The sequence below is a fragment of the Somniosus microcephalus genome, unplaced genomic scaffold, assembly GCF_052327205.1.
Source record: "Somniosus microcephalus isolate GS21.2 unplaced genomic scaffold, FLI_Smic_1.0 unresolved_chr3, whole genome shotgun sequence".
Classification (NCBI taxonomy): domain Eukaryota; kingdom Metazoa; phylum Chordata; class Chondrichthyes; order Squaliformes; family Somniosidae; genus Somniosus; species Somniosus microcephalus.
The window spans coordinates 15251898-15273663 of NW_028225181.1; the positions used below are offsets into that span (position 1 = coordinate 15251898).

Below are 21766 nucleotides of genomic sequence, written 5' to 3' on the forward strand. Positions count from 1 at the left end.
TTACTCAATGATTTAATCTGTACTGGTCCTCAGAAATTTGCTGCTGCCTTTGACATACAGAAAGTATATTGGATTGGAATGAAGGAGGTCCCAGATGAGTCCACGTGGATGTGGGTCGATGGAATGTATCTGCAGGACAATCTGACGTGAGTACCGGAATACCGACATAAAATGAGGGATTTGCAATCTTAATTTCTTATTCATGGAGGATCATAGAAACATCGAAAATAGGAGCGGGATTAGGCCATTCGGCCCCTCAAGCCTGCTCCGCCATTCAATGAGATCATGGCTGATCATCCAAACTCAGTACCCTGTCCCTGCCTTCTCCCCATATCCCTTGAGCCCTTTAGCCTTAAGAAATATATCCAACTCCTTCTTGAATATATTTAATGAATTGGCCTCTACTGCCTTCTGTGGTAGAGAATTCCACAGGTTCACCACTCTCTGGGTGAAGAAATTCCTCCTCATCTCAGTCCTAAATGGCCGACCCCTTATCCTTAGACTGTGACCCCTGGTTCTGGACTCCCCCGCCATCGGGAGCATTCTTCCTGCATCTAGTCTGTCCAGTCCTGTTAGAATTTTATAAGTTTCATTGAGATCACCTCTCATTCTTCTAAACTCCAGCGAGTATAAGCCCAATCGACCCAATCTCTCCTCATACGTCATTCCTGCCATCCCAGGTACCAGCCTGGTGAATCTTCGCTGAACTCCCTCCATGGCAAGAACATCCTTCCTCAGGTAAGGCGACCAAAACTGCACACAATACTCCAGGTGTGGTCTCACCAAGGCCCTGTACAACTGCAGCAAGACATCCTTGTTCCTGTACTCGAACCCTCTCGCTACGAAGGCCAACATACCATTTGCCTTCTTAACCGCCTGTTGCACCTGCATGCCTACCTTCAGCGACTGGTGCACAAGGACACCCAGGTCTCGTTGCACTTCCCCTTCTCCCAATCTATTGCCATTCAGATAATAATCTGCCTTCTTGTTTTTGCCACCGAAGTGGATAACCTCGCATTTATCCACATTATACTGCATCTGCCATGCGTCTGCCCAATCTTTGGACTCAGTATGTCCAAATCATACTGGAGTTTCCTGGTATCCTCCTCACGGCACAGACGTCCACCCAGCTTTGTGTCGTCTGCACAGCCCAAGGCTTTTGTTTTATTCATTCATTCATGGGATGTGGGCGTCGCTGGCAAGGCCAGCATTTATTGCCCATCCCTAGTTGCCCTTGAGAAGGTGGTGGTGAGCCGCCTTCTTGAACCGCTGCAGTCCCGTGTGGTGAAGGGGCTCCCACAGCGCTGTCAGGGAGGGAGTTCCAGGATTTTGACCCAGCGACGATGAAGGAACGGCAGATATCTGTCCCAAGTCGGGACGGTGTGTGTGTGACTCGAGGGGAACCTGGGGCAGAAGTCATGCTGCTGCTATACAAAGCCCTGGTTTGAACACACCTGGAGGGAGCTTTACTCAATGAATTAACCTGTACTGGTCCTCAGAAATTTGGTGCTGCCTTTGACCTACAGAAGGTATATTGGATTGGAATGAAGGAGGTCCCGCAGGAGTCCACATGGATGTGGGTAGATGGAACGTAGCTTCAGGACAACACCTGGGCATCACACCTTAGGATGTATATATTGGCCTTGGAGGGAGTGCAGTGTAGATTTACCAGAACAATACCTGGATTCCGAATCATAGAACGGTCAGAGCACAGAAGGAGGCCATTCGGCCGGCCGAGCCCATGCCGGCTCTCTCTGTAAGAGCACTTCAGCTAGTCCCACTCCCCCGCCCTTTCCCGTAGCCCTGCAATTTTTTTACCTTCAGGTACTTATCCCACTCCCTTTTGAAAGCCACGATTGAATCTGCCTCCACCACCCTTTCAGGCAGTGAATTCCAGACCCTAACCACTCGCTGCGTAAAAAAGTTTCCCCTCATGTCGCCTTTGGTTCTTCTGCCAATCACCTTAAATCTGTGTCCTCTAGTTCTCGACCCTTCTGCCAATGGGAACAGTTTCCCTCTATCTACTCTCTCCAGACCCCTCCTGATTTTGACCACCTCTATCAAATCTCCTCTCAACCTTCTCTGCTCTAAGGAGAACAATCCCAGCTTCTCCAGTCTCTCCGCATCACTGAAGTCCCTCATCCCTGGTACCATTCTGGTCAATCTCCCCTTAACCTTCTCTGCTCTAAGGAGAACAATCCCAGCTTCTCCAGTCTCTCCACATCACTGAAGTCCCTCATCCCTGGTACCATTCTGGTCAATCTCCCCTTAACCTTCTCTGCTCTAAGGAGAACAACCCCAGCTTCTCCAGTCTCTCCACATCACTGAAGTCCCTCATCCCTGGTACCATTCTGGTCAATCTCCCCTTAACCTTCTCTGCTCTAAGGAGAACAATCCCAGCTTCTCCAGTCTCTCCACATCACTGAAGTCCCTCATCCCTGGTACCATTCTGGTCAATCTCCCCTTAACCTTCTCTGCTCTAAGGAGAACAATCCCAGCTTCTCCAGTCTCTCCACATCACTGAAGTCCCTCATCCCCTGGTACCATTCTGGTCAATCTCCCCTTAACCTTCTCTGCTCTAAGGAGAACAATCCCAGCTTCTCCAGTCTCTCCACATCACTGAAGTCCCTCATCCCTGGTACCATTCTGGTCAATCTCCCCTTAACCTTCTCTGCTCTAAGGAGAACAACCCCAGCTTCTCCAGTCTCTCCACATCACTGAAGTCCCTCATCCCCTGGTACCATTCTGGTCAATCTCCCCTTAACCTTCTCTGCTCTAAGGAGAACAATCCCAGCTTCTCCAGTCTCTCCACATTGCTGAAGTCCCTCATCCCTGGTACCATTCTGGTCAATCGCCCCTTAACCTTCTCTGCTCTAAGGAGAACAACCCCAGCTTCTCCAGTCCCTCCACATAACTGAAGTCCCTCATCCCTGGAACCATTCATTTCAATCTTTTCTGCACCCTCTCCAAGGCCTTGACATCCTTCCTAAAGTGCGGTGCCCAGAATTGGGCACAATACTCCAGTTGAGGCTGAACCAGTGCTCTTGTACTCTGTGCCTCTATTTATGAAGCCCAGCATCTCGAATGTTTTTTTTAACTGCTTTCTCAACCTGCCCTGCCACCTTCAATGATTTGTGCACATATACCCCCAGGTCTCTCTGTTCAATCACCCCTTTTAGAATTGTACCCTTTAGTTTATATTGCCTCTCCTCATTCTTCCTACCAAAATGTATCACTTTGCACTTTTCTGCATTAAATTTCATCTGCCCATTCCACCAGTCTATGTCCTCTTCAATCTATCACTACCCTCCTCACTGTTCACTATACTTCCAAGTTTTGTGTCATCTGCAAATTTTGAAATTGTTCCCTGTACACCCGAGTCTAAGTCAGATTCAGATTCAGATTAGATTTATTTGCCATGTGTAACAAGTACAATGGAATGCTTGTTCCCCGTCGGGACGCGTCAGCTATACATACAGCGCCGCGTTCAGAGTCAATACAAAGGCTTCCCGTGGCAGTGGGAGCACGATGTCCCTCAGTCGCTCCGTCCTCCTCTTCACCGCGGCCTCCTCACTGTTGCCGGCTCCACGTGTGGTGGCCTGCTTCTCCCGCTCCGGCCGCCGTGCCCGGCTCCCCTCCTCCCATCCGGACTGCGAGTTACCCGAAATGGAGCTGCCGGCCGACGTGCTGCAGCGTGTCGTGAGTCTGCTGCTGCTGCTCGTTGTGCTGCGCTCCTCATTAATATATATCAAGAAAAGCAGTGGTCCTGCTGCCGACCCCTGGGGAACACCACTTCCTCCAGTCCGATAAACAACCATTCAGCACTACTGTCTGTTTCCTGTCACTTAGCCAATTCCGTATCCATGCTGCCACTGTCCCTTTTATTCCATGGGCTTCAACTTTGCTGGTAAGCCTGTTATGTGGCACTTTATCAAATGCCTTTTGGAAATCCATGTAAACCACGTCAACCACATTGAGCTCATCAACCCTCTCTGTTACCTCATCAAAAAACTCAACCAATTTAGTTAAACACGGTTTGCCTTTAACAAATCCGTGCTGGCTTTCCTTAATTAATCCATACTTGTCCAAGTGAATGTTACTTTTGTCCCGGATTATCATTTCTAAAAGCTTCCCCATTACCGAGATTAAACTGACTGGCCTGTAGTTGCTGGGTTTATCCTTACACCCTTTTTTGAACAAGGGTGTAACATTTGCAATTCTCCAGTCCTGTGGCACCACCCTCTATCTAAGGAAGGTTGGAAGAGTATGGCCAGTACCTCCGCAATTTCCACCTTTACTTCCCTCAGCATCCTAGGATGCATCCCATCCGGTCCTGGTGACTTATCTACTTTAAGTACAGCCAGCCTTTCTAGTACCTTCTCTTTATCAATTTTTATCCCATCTAGTATCTCAACTCCCTCCTCTTTCACTATGACTTTGGCAGCATCTTCCTCCTTGGTAAAGACGGATGCAAAGTATTCATTTAGTACCTCAGCTATGACCTCTGCCTCCATGCGCAGGTCTCCATTTTGGTCCCTAATCGGCCCCACCCCTCCTCTTAATACCCGTTTACTAATTATATGCCTAACATTTATTCCAATGTTGGGAGGACTCGTAAAAATCAACATTTCATTGTGCAGTACACACGTCTGCTGCATATATGACAAATAAAATAAAATTGAATTGAATTGAATAGAAGATTTTTGGATTCCATTTAATGATAGCTGCCAATCTATTCTCATACTCTCTGTTTGTCCCTGTTATTTCCTTTTTTGTTTCCCTTCTGAACTTTCTATATTCAGCCTGGTTCTCACTTGTATTCTCAGCCTGACATCTATCATATGCCCCCTTTTTCTGCTTCATCTTACTCTCTCTCTCTTATGTCATCCAGGGAGCTCTGACTTTGGTTGGCCTACCTTTCCCCCTCGTGGGAATGTACCTTGACTGTACCCGGTCCATCTCCTCTTTAAAGGCAGCCCACTGTTCGATGACAGTTTTGCCTGCCAGTCTTTGATTCCAATTTACCCGGGCCAGATCCGTTCTCAGCCCACTGAAACTGGCCCTCCTCCAATTAAGTATTTTTACTGTAGATTGCTCCCTGTCCTTTTCCATAGCTAATCTAAACCTTATGATACTATGATCACTGTTCCCTAAATGTTCCACGACTGACACTTGCTCCACTTGACCCGCCTCATTCCCCTGAACCAGATCCAGCAATGCCTCCTTCCTTGTTGGGCCGGAAACATACTGATCAAGAAAGTTCTCCTGAACACACTTCAGAAATTCTTCCCCCTCTCTGCCCTTTACACTATTATTATCCCAGTCTATATTAGGATAGTTTAAGTCCCCTATTATCATTACCCTATAGTTCTTGCACCTCTCTGTAATTTCCCTGCAAATTTGCTCTGTTATGTCCTTCCCACTAGTTGGTACCGAAAGATTACACCCAGCAGTGTAATGGCACCTCCATTGTTTCTGAACTCGAACCAAATAGATTCTGTCTTTGACCCCTCCAGGACATCCTCTGTCTCCAGCACTGTAATATTCTGTAAATCCCCAGGGCCTGATAATCTACATCCTAGGGTACTTAAGGAAGTGGCCCTAGAAATAGTAGATGCATTGCTGGTCATCTTCCAACATTCGATGGAATCTGGAACAGTTCCCATGGATTGGAGGGTAGCTAATGTTACCCCACTATTCAAAAAAGGTGGTAGAGAGAAAACGGGGAATTACAGACCGGTAAGCCTGACATCGGTAGTGGGGAAAATGCTAGAGTCCATTATAAAAGATGTAATAGCAGAGCACTTGGAAAACAGTGACAGGATCGGACAAAGTCAACATGGATTTACAAAAGGTAAATCGTGCTTGACGAATCTACTGGAATTTTTTGAGGATGTAACTGGTAAAATAGATAAGGGAGAACCAGTGGATGTGGTGTATTTGGACTTTCAGAAGGCTTTCGATAAGGTCCCGCATAAGAGATTATCGTGTAAAATTAAGGCACATGGGATTGGGGGCAAGGTACTGACTTGGATAAAGAACTGGTTGGCAGATAGAAAGCAAAGAGTTGGAATAAACAGGTCTTTTTCCAAGTGGCAGGCAGTGACTAGTGGGGTACCGCAGGGATCGGTCCTAGGATCCCAGCTATTCACAATATTTATTAATGATCTAGACAAGGGAACTAGATCTAATATTTGCAGACGACACAAAGCTGGGTGGGCGTGTGTGCTGTGAGGAGGATGCCGAGAAACTCCAGGATGATTTGGACAGGTTGGGTGATTGGGTAGAAACATGGCAGATGCAATATAACATGGATAAATGTGAGGTTATCCACTTTGGTGGCAAAAACAGGAAGGTAGATTATTATCTGAATGGCAATAGATTGGGAGAAGGGGAAGTGCAACGAGACCTGGGTGTCCTTGTGCACCAGTCGCTGAAGGTAAGCATGCAGGTGCAGCAGGCGGTTAAGAAGGCAAATAGTATGTTGGCCTTCGTAGCGAGAGGGTTTGAGTACAGGAACAAGGATGTCTTGCTGCAGTTGTACAGGGCCTTGGTGAGACCACACCTTGAGTATTGTGTGCAGTTTTGGTCGCCTTATCTGAGGAAGGATGTTCTTGCCATGGAGGGAGTTCAGTGAAGATTCACCAGGCTGATACCTGGGATGGCAGGAATGACGTATGAGGAGAGATTGGGTCGATTGGGCTTATACTCGCTGGAGTTTAGAAGAATGAGAGGGGATCTCATTGACACTTATAAAATTCTGACAGGACTGGACAGACTAGATGCAGGAAGGATGTTCCCGATGGTCGGGGAGTCCAGAACCAGGGGTCACAGTCTAAGGATAAGGGGTAGGCCTTTTAGGACAGAGATGAGGAGGAATTTCTTCACCCAGAGAGTGGTGAACCTGTGGAATTCTCTACCACAGAAGGCAGTAGAGGCCAATTCATTAAATATATTCAAGAAGGAGTTGGATATATTTCTTAAGGCTAAAGGGATCAAGAGATATGGGGAGAAAGCAGGGACCGGGTACTGAATTTGGATGATCAGCCATGATCGCATTGAATGGCGGAGCAGGCTCGAGGGGCTGAATGGCCTACTCCTGCTCCTATCTTCTATGTTTCTATTCTCCTTAATCAATACTGCCACCCTATCTCCTTTCTTTCCTTCCCTATCTTTCCTGAACATCTTATATCCAGGAATATTTAGTACCCAATCCTGCCCTTTTTTGAGCCAGGTCTCCGTTATCGCCATGACATCATGTTCCGATGTGGCTATTTGCGCCTGCAGCTCACCAACCTTATTTACCATGCTTCGTGCGTTTACACACATGCCCTGTAAACCTATCTGTTCCGTTGGGACGGACTACACCTGAACCATGCTGGGACCAGAGTTCTAGTGAATCGAATAACTAGGGAGGTAGATCGGGCTTTAAACTAAATAAGGAGTGGGGGGAGGAGAGAAATCTAGAATGCTAAAGAGAAAAGACATGGAAGCAGTGCAGGAAAGTGATTGGGGTAAGGATAACCAGATTGTGTCAGGAAGGGACAGAGCGTACAAACAAAGGAGTGCACTAACAAATAGGGTCCGGGTAAGAAACAATGGTAATAAGGCAAATAGGGCCATAGAACAAAAAAATGTTAAGATGTCTAAAAATGTTAGAAAGACAAATCTAAAGGCACTGTCTCTGAATGCACGAAGCATTCGTAATAAGGTAGATGAATTAACAGCACAAATAGATGTAAACGGATACGATATAATTGCGATTACGGAGACATGGCTGCAGGGTGACCAAGGCTGGGAGCTGAATATCCAAGGATAGTCGATATTTAGGAAGGACAGGCAAAAAGGAAAAGGAAGTGGGGTGGCCTTGTTAGTAAAGGATGAAATCAGAGCAATCGTGAGAAAGGATATTGGCTCAGAAAATCAAGATGTAGAATCAGTCTGGGTGGAGCTAAGAAGCACCAAGGGGCAGAAAACATTGGTGGGAGTTGTCTATAGGTCTCCAAACAGTAGTGGTAATGTAGGGGATGGCATCACACAGGAAATTAGAGATACATGTAACAAGGGTACTACAGTAATCATGGGTGACTTTAATCTACAGATAGACTGGCCAAACCAAATTAGCAATAATACTGTGGAGGATGAATTCCTGGAGTGTGTACGAGATGGAATTTTAGACCAGTACGTTGAGAAGCCAACTAGGGAACAGGCTGTCCTGGATTGGGTATTGTGCAATGAGAAGGGGGTCAATTAATAATCTTGTTGTTCGGGGTCCTTTAGGGAACAGGGACCATAACATGATAGAATTCTTCATTAAGATGGAAAGTGTAGAAGTCCAATCCGAAACTAGGGTCCTAAATCTAAACAAAGGAAACTACGAAGATATGAGGAGTGAGATTGCTATGATAGATTGGGGAGCTTCATTAAAAGGCATGACGGTGGATAGGCAATGGCTAACAAATACATGATTTGCAACAGTTATATATTCCTTTCTGGCGCAAAAACACAAAAGGAAAAGCGGCCCAACCATGGCTAACAAAAGAAATTAAGGACAGTATTAGATCCAAAGAGGAGTCATATAAAGTTGCCAGAAAAAGTAGCAAGCCTGAGGATTGGGAGCAGTTTAGAGTTCAGCAAAAAAGGACCAAGAGATTGATTAAGAGGGGAAAAATAGAGTATGAGAGTAAACTTGCAAGGAACATAAAAGCGGACTGTAAAAGCTTCTACAAGTATGTAAAAAGAAAAAGATTAGTGAAGACAAATGTAGGTCCCTTACAGTCAGAAACGGGAGAATTTATAATGGGGAACAAGGAAATAGCGGAGCAATTAAACAAATATTTTGATTCTTGCGATCATCGCAAGAATCCTCCTCAGTTGCCTTCTCCCAGTGGCCGAAGATCTCCTCCCAGAGTCGCAATGCGGATTCCGCCCACTAAGGGGCACAATGGACATGATCTTCACTGCACGTCATTTACAAGAGAAATGCAGGGAACAGCACCAACTGCTGTACATGGCCTTCTTTGATCTCACAAAGGCCTTTGACACTGTCAACCGTGAGGGATTATGGAGTGTCCTCCTCAAATTCGGCGGCCCTCAAAAGTTTGTCACTATCCTCCACCTGCTTCATGACGACATGCAAGCTGTGATCCTGACCAACGGTTCCACCACAGACACAATTCACATACGGACCGGGGTCAAGCAAGGCTGTGTCATCGCACCAACGCTCTTCTCGATCTTCCTTGCTGCAATGCTCCATCTCACCCTCAGTAAGCTCCCCGCTGGAGTGGAGCTAATTTACAGAACAAACGGGAAACTGTTCAACCTCCGTCACCTCCAGTCCAGATCCAAGGTCGTCCCACCCTCTGTCGTTGAATTACAGTATGCAGACGATGCTTGCGTCTGCGCTCACTCGGAGGTCGAACTCCAAACCATCGTCAACACCTTCACCGAAGCGTACGAGAGCATGGGCCTTACACTAAACATCCGTAAGACAAAGGTCCTCTACCAACCTGCCCCCGCCATACAGTGCTGCCCCCCGATTATCAAAATCCACGACAAGGCCTTGGACAACGTGGACCACTTTCCATACCCTGGGAGCCTACTGTCAACAAGGGCAGATGTCGATGACGAAGTCCAACACCGCCTTCAGTGTGCCAGTGCAACCTTCGGTCGCCTGAGGAAGAGAGTGTTTGAAGACCAGGAGCTCAAACCCGGCACTAAGCTCATGGTCTACAGAGCAGCAGTGATACCCGCCCTCCTGTATGCTTCAGAGACATGGACCATGTACAGCAGTCACCTCAAAGCACTGGAGAGGTACCACCAACGCTGCCTCCGCAAGATCCTGCAAATCCATTGGCAGGATAGGCGCACCAACGTCAGTGTTCTTGCTCAGGCCAACATCCCCAGCATCGAAGCTTAGACCACGCTCAATCAGCTCCGATGGACGGGTCACATTGTCCGCATGCCCGATACGAGACTCCCAAAACAAGCGCTCTACTCGGAGCTCTGACACGGCAAGAGAGCCCCAGGTGGGCAGAGGAAACGCTTCAAGGACACCCTCAAAGCCTCCTTGAAAAAGTGTAACATCCCCACTGACACCTGGGAATCCCTGGCCCAAGGCCGCACAAAGGGGAGGAGAAGCATCCGGGAAGGCGCCGAACACCTCGAGTCCCTTCGGCGGGAGCAAGCGGAAGCCAAGCGCAGGCAGCGCAAGGAGCGCACATCAACCCAAGCACCCCACCCACCGGCCTCTTCAACCACCGTCTGCCCCACCTGTGACAGAGACTGTAGGTCCTGCATTGGACTCATCAGTCACCTGAGAACTCATTGTTAATGTGGAAGCAAGTCATCATCGGTTCCGAGGGACTGCCTAAGAAGAAGACTTTGGTTCTGTCTTCACAGAAAAGGACACAAAGAACTTCCCAGGATTGCCACGGAACCAAGGGCCGAGTGAGAAGGAGGAATTAAAGGAAATTAGTATTAGTAAAAAAATAGTGTTGGAGAAATTAATGGGACTGAAAGCTGATAAATCCCCAGGGCCTGATAATCTGCATCCCAGAGTACTTAAAGAGGTAGCCAAGGAAATAGTGGCTGCATTGGTTGTCATCTTCCAAAATTCTATAGATTATGGAACAGTTCCTGCAGATTGGAGGGTGGGAAATGTAAACACACTATTTAAAAAAGGAGGGAGAGAGAAAACAGGGAACTACAGACCGGTTAGCCTAACATCAGTAGTAGGGAAAATGCTAGAGTCTATTATAAAGGATGTGATAACAGGACACTTAGAAAATATCAACGGGATTAGACAAAGTCAACATGGATTTATGAAAGGGAAATCGTGTTTGACAAACCTACTGGAGTTTTTTGAGGATGTAACTGGCAGAATAGATAAGGGAGAACCAGTGGATGTGGTGTATTTGGATTTTCAGAAGGCCTTTGATAAAGTGCCACATAAGAGGTTAGTGTACAAAATTAAAGCACATGGGATTGGGGGTAATATATTGGCATGGATTGAAAATTGGTTAACCGACAGGAAACAGAGTGTAGGAATAAATGGGTCTTTTTCGGGGTGGCAGGCGGTGACTAGTGGGGTACCACAGGGATCAGTGCTTGGGGCCCCAGCTATAAGAACATAAGAACATAAGAAATAGGAGCAGGAGTAGGCCAATCGGCCCCTCGAGCCTGCTCCGCCATTCAATAAGATCATGGCTGATCTGATCCTAACCGTCAATCCACTATCACAGAACCATCTCCTGAATCTAACAGAATTAGACACACAAAATAGGAGCAGGAGCACAATACATATCAATGATTTGGATGAGGGAACCAAATGTAATATTTCCAAGTTTGCTGACAACATGAAACTAGGTGGGATTGTGAGTTGTGAGGTGGATGCAAAGAGGCTTCAAGGCGATTTAGACAAGTTGAGTGAGTGGGCAAATACATGGCAGATGCAGTATAATGTGGATAAATGTGAAGTTATCCACTTCGGTAGGAAAAAGGGGAAGGCAGAGTATTATTTAAATAGTGCTAGATTGGGAAAAGTTGATGTACAAAGGGACCTAGGTGTCCTTGTACACCAGTCACTGAAAGCAAACATGCAGGTACAGCAAGCAGTTAGGAAGGGAAATGGTTTGTTGGCCTTCATTGCAAGAGGATTTTGTAGTGTCCGAGGATCAATAATACTCAGACTGCAGGAGAACAATAAAACAGGTATTTACTTGAACAGAGGGTACTCTTTTATTTGGACCCAAAAAAAAAACCAATTCGACTGTAAATAAACAAAAGTTCAACTAAAGCTTAACAAATCAAATTAAAATTTGGTTTTCCGTGTTGATGATGCACTCCAGTCCCCGCGGCGCCCACCGGTCGCGGAAATACTCAAGCGCACCAGCGGACACCGCGTGCTCCATCTCCAGGGCCACCCGGGCGCGAACATGGCCGCGGAAGAGATGCAGGCAATCCGGCTGGACGACCCCCTCGACCGCCCGCTGCCTGGACCAATTGATGGCTCTTTTAGCCAGGCCCAGGAGCAGGCCCACAAGGAGGTCCTCCAACCTGTCCGCTCCCCTCCGCACCGGGTGACCGTAGATCAAGAGCGTGGGACTGAAGTGCAACCAAAAATCGAGGAGCAGCCCCTTCAAGTAGTGAAAGAGGGGCTGCAACCTCTCACAATCCATATAAACGTGAAACACGGACTCCTCCAGGCCGCAAAAAATGCAGGCGGCCTGGGAGTCCGTGAACCTACTTAAAACCTTATTGCACGGGACCGCTCCGTGCAACACCCTCCAGGCCAAGTCCCCGATGGAACAAGGGAGGACTCCCGCATAGAGAGCCCTCCATTGGGGACCTCCGCTACCGCCGGTCGGCAAAACGCCACGCCAAGGCGTGTCCGGACGGTAGACGAAGATGGCAAAGTGGAGAGTGTGCAGGAGCAGCCCGTACAGGAAACCCCTCCGCGCGGAATGAAAAGGCACGGAGGGTATTTCCTCGAGACGGCTGAAGTTGTGAGGCGCCGGTTCCCGAGGGGAGTTTCGGGGCCGAGCGCCGATGAGGAATTCCGTCCGAACGGGGGTAAGCTCGGACGGGATCGCCCCACGTGCTTGAGCCGCCTCGATACACCTAGTGGAGTCGGGGCCCAGTGCCGCTTTTACCGATTCGATGGTTTCGACCGCGAGCTGGACGTTGGCCCAGGACAGGCGCCGCGCCAGCTCCTCTGGCGCCATCCAGCCCGCTCCTCCGCCATCGAGCAGGTCCCCGACTCTGGTCACCTTGCCAGCCACAGCCCTACCCTCCGCCAGCCGCCCGAACCCGTGTTCGTGGAGGTGCGGATTCCTGAGCAGCGGCTCCCGAAGGAGAGCCGCCGCTCCTGACGGGGGAGAGCTCCGCCTGGAAGCGACGTAGTTCCAAACCCATAGTAGTTCCTGGTAGAAGACAGGCAGCTCCCGCAGGCCGGCACGCCTGCTGCCCACTTTCGCAAACAGGAGCTGCGTGTCGTAATTGAGGCCATGCAGCTGGCGGAAGAAAAACGTCGCCAGCGCACACCATCTCGGAGGATTCTCGACGTACAGGTATCTCTGCAGCGTCTGAAGACGGAAAGTCGCAGCCTGGGTGCGAAGGCACACCAGCGCCTGACCGCCCTCCCTAAGCGGGAGACACAGAACCGCGGCAGAGACCCAGTGCTTCCTTTTGTCCCAGAAGAAGTCGATGAGCTTCTTCTGAATCTTGGCGACAAACACAGGGGGAGGGATCAAAGTGACCAACCGGTACCACAACATGGCGGCCACCAGCTGGTTTATGACTAGCGCTCGACCCCTGTAGGACAACACTCGGAGCAGTCCTGTCCAGCGTCCTAGGCGAGCGGTGACTTTGGCCTCCAGCTCTTGCCAGTTCGCCGGCCAAGCGTCCTCGGCAGGGCTAAGGTAGACTCCCAAATAGAGGAGGTGCGTGGTGCTCCAGGCGAAAGGCCTGAACTCCTCCGGCAGGGAGTCCACCCGCCACTGACCCACCAGGAGTCCGGAACATTTCTCCCAGTTGATCTTGGCGGAGGATGCGTCCGAGTAAATCTGCTGGCATTCCCGCATCCTCCGCAAGTCAGCGGGATCCGTGACCGTGAGGAGCACGTCATCGGCGTAAGCCGAGAGGACCACCTCCACGCCCGGCCCTTGCAGAGCCAGTCCCGTCAACCTCTTCCGCAAGAGGCGCAGGAAAGGCTCCACGCAAATGGCATATAACTGACCGGACATGGGGCATCCCTGACGCACCCCCCTCCCGAAGCGAAGGGGCGCCGTCAAGGACCCGTTAACTTTAATCAGACACTCCGCGGCGGCGTACAGAAGTCGGATCCGGGCGACGAAATGCGTCCCGAACCCGAATGCGCGCAGAGTCCCGAAGAGATACTCGTGATCCACCCTGTCGAACGCCTTCTCCTGATCCAGGGAAAGGAAGGCGACCGACAGACCAGCCCTCTGGGAGTGGTGGACCAGGTCCCGGACCAGATGGATGTTATCGTGGATGGTCCGGCCCGGGACCGTGTAGGACTGGTCGGGGTGGATCATGTGGGCCAGCACGGTGCCAAGGCGAGCAGACATGGCCCTGGCAAAGATTTTATAGTCCGTGCTGAGGAGGGAGACCGGGCGCCAGTTCTTAAGGAGGCGGAGATCGCCCTTCTTAGGCAGCAGGACAATGACCGCCCTGCGCCAAGAGAGGGGCATCTCCCCGGTCGCCAAACTTTCCCCCAGGACCCGCGCGTAGTCGCCCCCCAAGACGTCCCAGAACGCCCTGTGGAACTCCACGGTCAGCCCGTCCAGCCCCGGGGACTTTCCCCTAGAGAGCTGGCGGAGGGCGCCGGTCAGCTCCGCCAGACTTAGCGGAGCGTCCAATTTTTCGGCGCCCTCCGGGCCAACCTTCGTCAGGTCCTCCCACAAAACTCTGCGCGCATCCTCGCTGGACGGATCCGGAGAGAACAGAGCCCCGTAATAGGCGCGGGTCTCCGCGTTGATTCCCTCCGGATCCGAGACCAGAGATCCGTCGTCGGCCAGCAGCCCCAAGAGCTGCTTACGGACCCCCCGTCTTTTTTCCAGCGAGTAGAAGAAGGGGGAGCCGCGGTCCAGGTCCCGCAGGAGCTGGATCCGCGACCTCACGTACGCGCCTCGGGACCCGACGAGCTGCAGGTCCTTCAGCGCGCCCTTCTTCTCTTCGTACACCTTCCGCAGGGCCGGGTCCTCGACGACCTGACCGAGACGGGACTCCAGGTCGAGCACCTCCTTCTCCAACCGCCCGACCCGGGCCTCCCGCCTCTTGGTCGACCCCTTCGCGTACTCCTGACAGAAGAGACGGATGTGAGCCTTGCCCACATCCCACCATAGCCTCAAGGAGGGGAAGCCCCCCTGCTTCCTTCTCCAGTCGGCCCAGAATCGACGAAACGAATCCCGGAACCGTGCGTCCTCCAGCAGCAGGTTGTTAAAATGCCAGTACACGGACCCCCCCCGCGTGCGCAGCGGAGCGAGCTCCGCCCACACCAGGTGGTGGTCCGTGCACGGCACCGGCCGCATGGAAGCTGCCGGAACGCAGGAGACGAACGCCCGGGAAATGTAGAGGCGGTCGATTCTGGACCTTCCTCCCCCAGACCTCACGCTAGTGAAGGCGCTGGAGTCGGGGTGGAGATTTCGCCAGACGTCCACCAAGTCGAAGGACCCAACCAGGTCCCTCAACTTCTCCATCGCCGCCGGGCTTCGCGGGGGACCCGAACGGTCCCTCGCCTCGAGGGTGCAGTTAAAATCCCCCCCGAGGATGACGTACTCGCCCACGTCGATGGAGCCCAAGAGAGCGGACACTTCTTCGAAGAAGCGCACTTGCTGCGCACTGGTCTGAGGGGCGTACACGTTCACTAGATGGAGCGGCACGCCCCCCAGGCGAACAGTGACATGGAGCAAGCGGCCCGGCACGTGCTCCTTGACCCCCAAGATCTCCGGCTGAAAATGCGGGGCCAGCAAGATAGCCACCCCGCTGGAATTGTTGGAGAGGTGACTCATGCTGACCCCTCCTTGCCACTCCAGGAGCCACGTGGCTTCGTCTCCCGGAACGGTGTGGGTTTCTTGCAGGAAGCACACCGCAAACTTCCCGTCCCGAAGGACCGAGAAGTTATTGAATCTGCGGCGCGCCTCCCTGCTGCCGTTGATGTTGAGGCTGGCTATGGTTATCTTCATGTCAGAAGCATAGTGCAACCTCTACCTACACCTAACGGGGCGAGGAAGCGCAGCCGCTGGTCAGCCGCCACTTCCTCAGCAGCCCAGTGAGAAACGTTGTGAGCCGACGCAGCTCGAGCGGGTTCACACCCTCGTCCGCGCCCAAGATCTTAACGGCGGCGCGGACGGAATCGATGAGCAGCGCCAGCTCCGACCACCTGTCGAGGGCCAGCCGGACCTTATTGCGCTGACCCAGGCACGTGGCCATAAAATCCCGGAGTTCCCTTACGGAAATGAGGGGAGACTCGGCAAGGGGCACGAGGTCATCCATCGCCACGTCGGCGCTGGAGTCCGAATCGTCCTCCGTGCCCATCACCGAGTCCCCATCCTCCTCCAGGGGGTCGTCACCAGCGGCCGACCCGTCCGCCGCGCAGTGCGAAGCGAACGACTCGGCCGCGCCAGCCAGCCCCGCCTCCGCCCGGATCTCACCCCCAGGATCGGCGGCAGAGGATTTCTCCCTGGGCTCCTCTAGGGGTGCCGGGCCAGAAGACGGCGGCGGTTCAGAGCTCCCCTCCGCCTCAGACGCCGGAACGACCGGAGAAACCGGGGAGAGAACAATTTCCAGCTCCTCCAGTACGTCCGGCACCAGAGACGCAGCCAGGGGGCCATCCTCCTCCCCGCCACCAACCTCCGACCCAGCGGACGGGGGGTTTTGAATTAAAAGCTCCACCAGGACGAGCATCCCCTGGGAGACGTCCGGGTCGCATTGGGCGAGCTCATTATCCTCGAGCTCGCCCGACCCAGCCCCCAGGCTGCCCGACCCGGCGAGGGGTAACGACACCGATAAAAGGTCAACTTCAATTACTGCCGCGGGTTGATCCGCAACCCCCCCCACGGGCAGGGTCTCATCCCCATCCCCGGGAGGCACGTGCTGGACAGACACATCTGCCTCAGCCTCCCGAGGGACAGGCGACCCCTGCCGATCGCTGGTGATGACGACAGCGCTGGGGGGGCGGGGGGGCGCAGTACCCGCGGCGGGCGACGACTCCCCCTGCTCGGAGGGACCTTCCTCCTCCCGGTCCTCCTCCTCATCCAGGGGGTCGCGCCTTCTTTTTAGCACGGAGGGAGCGAGGGAGACCTCCATGTCTGCAAAGGCCTCCTCCTCGACTCCCTCCGGCGGAGCAGGTTTGTCGGGTTCCTCGGGCCCGAGCCCGGCCGCAGGTATTGGCATTACCGCTGCGGCGGTTGCGGCCACAGGCTCGGGCACGGGGCCCCTCCCGCTCACATCTGCCCTGATCAACTCCGCGAGGAGCGCGGGTGTAAGGGGCTCAAGGGGCAAGGGCTCACCATCCACGGGCGGACCTGCCCTAAGGTGCTTCTTTTTTCCCCGCGCCTTCTTTCCGGCCGGACACGCTCCCTCCCCCCCGCCGGAGGCCTTGGTGGCATCGGCCCCCGACGTCAACCGCGCATCAGACGTACTTGACGCGCGGGCAGATCCGGGGGGAAGGGCGGCGGCGGCGGCGCCAGCCTCAGCCGCACGAGACGGTCCGGCGGCCTTGGAGGCAGGGCAGTTCCTCCTGATGTGCCCCACCTCCCTGCAGGCATGGCACCTCACACCGTCCGACGTCCAAAAGGCGCGGTAGGCGGTCCCCTCGTGGAGGACGACGAACGCCCCTTCAGTGTCCTCCTCCCGCGCCAGCTGGATAAACAGCTGGCGCCGGAAGGAGAAGACGTGGCGAAGGCTGGCCTCCCGGAAGCCGAGCGGGATGGGCGTGATCCCCGACCTCACCTCCCCAAGTTGTCGCAAATGGGGAAGGAGGAGCTCACCAGGAACATAGGGCGGGACGTTGGAAATAATGATCCTCTGCGCGGTGGCCTCGAGAGGATCCACCGGCAGGAAAGTCCCGCCCACGGTGAGCCCCTTGGCGACAGCCAGGGACACCGCCCGCTCCGACCCCAGGAAGAACACAGCCTTCCCATACATTTTCGAGGCCGCGACGATGGCTGAGGGGCCGACAACCCCAGCCATGGCCTTGACGCAGGCCTCGATGGTCATAGTGGGGTGAGTGTAGCTCTTCACCCCAAGCTTTTTCGTTATTAATCGAAAAGGTGACGGGGCAGCAGGAACAGCGGGAGCAGCTGTGGCTGTGGCTACCACTCTCGCATAGGTCCCGGCTGGCCCCGCCACCGGCGAAGATGCAGTCGCCATTCTGGGATGCTTTTTTTTAAGGGCTACACTCACCCCAAGTCACAGGCCTGAAGGTGTTAATGGCCTCGGTGTATATATATATTTTTTTGTCCTCTATTGAGCAGAGGGAGCTGATTAAAATGAGGACACACCTCTCTCCTTATTGATTTAAATTGGGAGAGGAGCCCTCGCCCCTCTGCTTCAATTGGCAATTAATAAAATAGATGAAACTAAGGTGCCTTAGAAAGACAGGCAGAGAGAGACAAAGAGAGAGAGAGAGAGGTGGGGGGGTGGGAAGGAGGGAGGCCGCAAAGGGCAGTGTTGCCACTCAGGATGGTGGGTGGGTGTAGGCAGGGTTGCACTCTCCGATGGAAAAAGTCTTTGGTGATGGTGGTCTTCTGGCAGGGGGAGAAGACGTCTTCACCTGGAAAAGCTGGAGAAGCCCAGGCTTAGTCCTGCAACAGGTCTTAACGAGGTAATTAAATTAAATTAAGGACTTCACCTTGGGCAGCTCCAAGCTCTCCCAGGGCAGGCAATAGAAGGGATGCTAATTAGTGGTGTGTGTGGCCTAGCTTTTAACAAGAGCACACACACTACACCCCTTGATGATCCGGCCTTGCTTCTTCTTTTCTCCCCCCACCTAAAATACAAAGTCTTGGGAGAGTGCCCCAAATAACACCCACCTGTAGATGTTCCGGATGAAGTTTTCTTCCCTCCTTTCAAGCAGTTGGTTTCTCTCCCCATCTCTCCCTCTCCTGAAGTGGAGGCCAAATTGGGGAGGCAGTGATAGAAAGGCCTCTCCCCTGGTTGATGTTGATGTAGGCCTCCTTTCTCCTTCTCCTCCTCTGTCCTCTCTCTCCAGGCACCTCAGTTGATGTAATGATGGTGGAGTTGGTGGTGGTGGTCCAACGTTCTCCTCCTCTTCCTGGTCAGGGGACCACCACTTTAATCCACTCTCCAAAGTCTGGCTGCTCCCTCTGCTCGTGCTTGCAGCTGAACAGAGGGTAACTTAAGACTGAAATATAGAAGCCTGCTATGGCTTTATATACAGGGGTGGTCACTGCCGGTACTGCAGTATAGAATCAGTTCTTCTCTTAAAGGTACATACACAACAATTCCTCCCCTTTTAGATAAACAGTACATAACATTCATTTAACAACTAAATAATAACTAATTACAATTACAATTTTCTCTGTACTATATACATCAACTGAAATAATCATTTATAAGTTCAGTCTTTGAGGAGGCTTCCTGATCCTGACTGGATAGCGCCTTTCTCGAGTATCCTGTTCTTGCGGCGGTGTTGATTCTGGCTCATTGTCATTGGTTGGTTCGTCAGCTTCCAATACCACTGCTTCTGAGGTAGACGCAATCTGTACTTCGGGTTGATTACCAGGTGCACCTGCTCGTGGTATGGGTTTGGCTTGTTCCTGTGACTGTAGAATCTGGTCAGCATGGCGTCTCACGATGCGCTCTCCAACATCCACTGTGTACATTAGTGGTCCCTGCTGTGTGCATATCGTTCCTGGCTGCCATTTTTGTTGTGTATGTGCCTTTAAGAGAAGAACTGATTCTATACTGCAGTACCGGCAGTGACCACCCCTGTATATAAAGCCATAGCAGGCTTCTGTACTTCAGTCTTGAATTACTCCCTGTTCAGTAAATACCTGTTTTATTGTTCTCCTGCAGTCTGAGTATTATTGATCCTCGGACACTACACTGGCGACGGGCAGGTTTGAACTCACCTGCAGTACTGCATCACCTCACGGGCATCTTTTCCCTGAAGAGAAGCTTCTTGGAGGTCGAAGTCAGAACGGCAGGCGTCGACCGCGGGCAACCGCCCAGGGATCCATCGGAGAGTTGCAGGGGAGGCTGTGGAGAGCTGGGCCTGGCTCCCCAGTCGAGGTGTTCCAGCAAGTCGTGCTGGTAGCAGGTAGTGCGCTGACCCTTCCGGACTGCGGCGGGCTCGGGCTCGATCGAGCGGCTCTGCAAAGGGGCCGTGCAGCGTCGTCGGGAGGAAGAGAGAGAGAGAGGGTGGAGCGCACAGGGCGCGGTCGGTGCTCAAGAACCGGGCAGCGTGGAGAGGATAGAATGAGGGGAAGGAAAAGTGAGACGCGCCGAAGCCGCGGGTCGCCGCCATTACCCTGTAGAACGCTAGGAGCAGCGTGGCAGCAAGGGGAAGAAGGAAAAGCGTGGGAGGCGCCATTTTATTCCATTGGGGAAGAAGGAAAAGCGCGGGAGGCGCCATTTTAAATCACCCAAGATGCCGAAGAGTGGCAGTATCACTGCTTTCGACAACGAGGTAGAAGACTGGACCACGTATGTGGAAAGAATTGAAGTGTACTGCAATGCCAATGAGGTGGCCAATGGAAAGAAGGCGACGGTATTATTAAATTTGATGGGCGCGAGAACGTACGGCCTATTGCGGAATTTAATTACCCCAGCTAAACCAATGGAGAAAAGTTTTGAAGAGATTGTTAATATCTTACAGGAACACCTAAACCCTACACCGCTGCTGATAGCAGAAAGATTCAAGTTCCATAAAAGAAACCAGCACAAAGATGAGAGCAATGCTGACTATCTTACGTAATAACGCAAGTTATCGAAGCACTGCCAGTTCGGAGCAGGACTGGCAGACACCTTGCGGGATAAGTTTGTCTGCAGGCTCCAGAGTGAAGGAACCCAGAAACGACTACTTTCGGAAAAGGACCTGACGCTAGAACAGGCTTTCAGCGTGGCAGTATCTTGCCTAAAGGCGTGCATTGCCTTTATGGCCTTTTTAAAGGTCTGAACAAACCTCTCAACCAATCCATTTGTGGCTGGATGATATGGGGCAGATGTGTAATGCTTCACCCCATTATTCCTCAGAAACCTCCGGAAATCCTCTGACACAAACTGTGGCCCATTGTCGGAGCAAATCTGTTCTGGCAAGCCATTCCTGGTGAAGATGGTCCGTAGGACTGCAATAGTTTTCTCTGTGGTGGTGGAGGACATTTTGATGACCTCTGGCCATTTCGAATGGGCGTCCACAGCGATTAGGAACATTGTGTCCATAAATGGACCAGCAAAATCAATGTGTACCCGTTGCCATGGAGATGAGGGCCACTCCCATGGATGTAGCGGGGCCTGTGGTGGAGCGTTTTGGACCTTCTGGCATCCTGTGCATCTCTTGGTCATATCCTCGATTTCTTTATCGATTCCCGGCCACCACACAAACGCCCTGGCTTGGCTCTTCATTTTTACCCCTCCCAGATGACCCTCATTGAGCACTCTATCTCTCAACTTGGGTGGAATCACCACTCGGGATCCACACATCAAGGTCCCCCGGCACACTAACAGCTGTTCTCTCCTTGGCGAGAATGCTGGCAACAGTGAGTCGCCATGTGCTGGCCATCCCTTCACCGTCAAATCATAGACCCGCGAGAGTGTTGGGTCATTTCAGGTTTCCTTCTCTATACTTGAGTTTGTAACAGGTAGACATTCGACTATGGTCGCATGGAATATCTCAACAGGGTTCACTGCAGGTGCTTCCTCTACCGTAGGCAACGGTAGGTGCGACAGCCCATCAGCGTTTCCATGCTGTTTCGTACCCTTGTACTCTATGTCGTACTGATGTGCCCCTAGAAAAAGTGACCATCTTTGCAGCCGTTGCGCCGTCATCACCGGAACGCCCTTCTTTGGGTTAAAAATGGAGACCAGGGGCTGATGATCAGTCAGTAGGGTGAATTTCTGCCCGTGCAGATAGTGATTGAACTTCTTCACCCCCCACACCAGGCTGAGGGCCTCCCTGTCAATCTGGGCGTAGTTACGCTCGGCTGAGGTTAACGAGCGCGACGCAAAGGCTATTGGCCTCTCTGAACCGTCAGGGAATTTGTGTGACAGCACCGCTCCG

The 21766-nt window shown here is 52.2% G+C and overlaps 1 protein-coding gene across 4 annotated transcripts in view; it reads left to right on the top strand.

The window, feature by feature from the left end:
* LOC147091218 (C-type lectin domain family 17, member A-like) overlaps positions 1-21766 on the top strand; it is a 61237-nt gene that overhangs the window by 30474 nt on the left and 8997 nt on the right. For 3 of the 4 annotated variants that reach the window (XM_085976684.1, XM_085976682.1, XM_085976685.1), the window contains one exon: positions 34-146. In XM_085976684.1, coding sequence (XP_085832810.1) covers positions 34-146 — 113 coding nt within the window. The remainder of the gene's footprint in view (positions 1-33; positions 147-21766) is intronic. The other variant, XM_085976683.1, reaches the window with a different exon arrangement.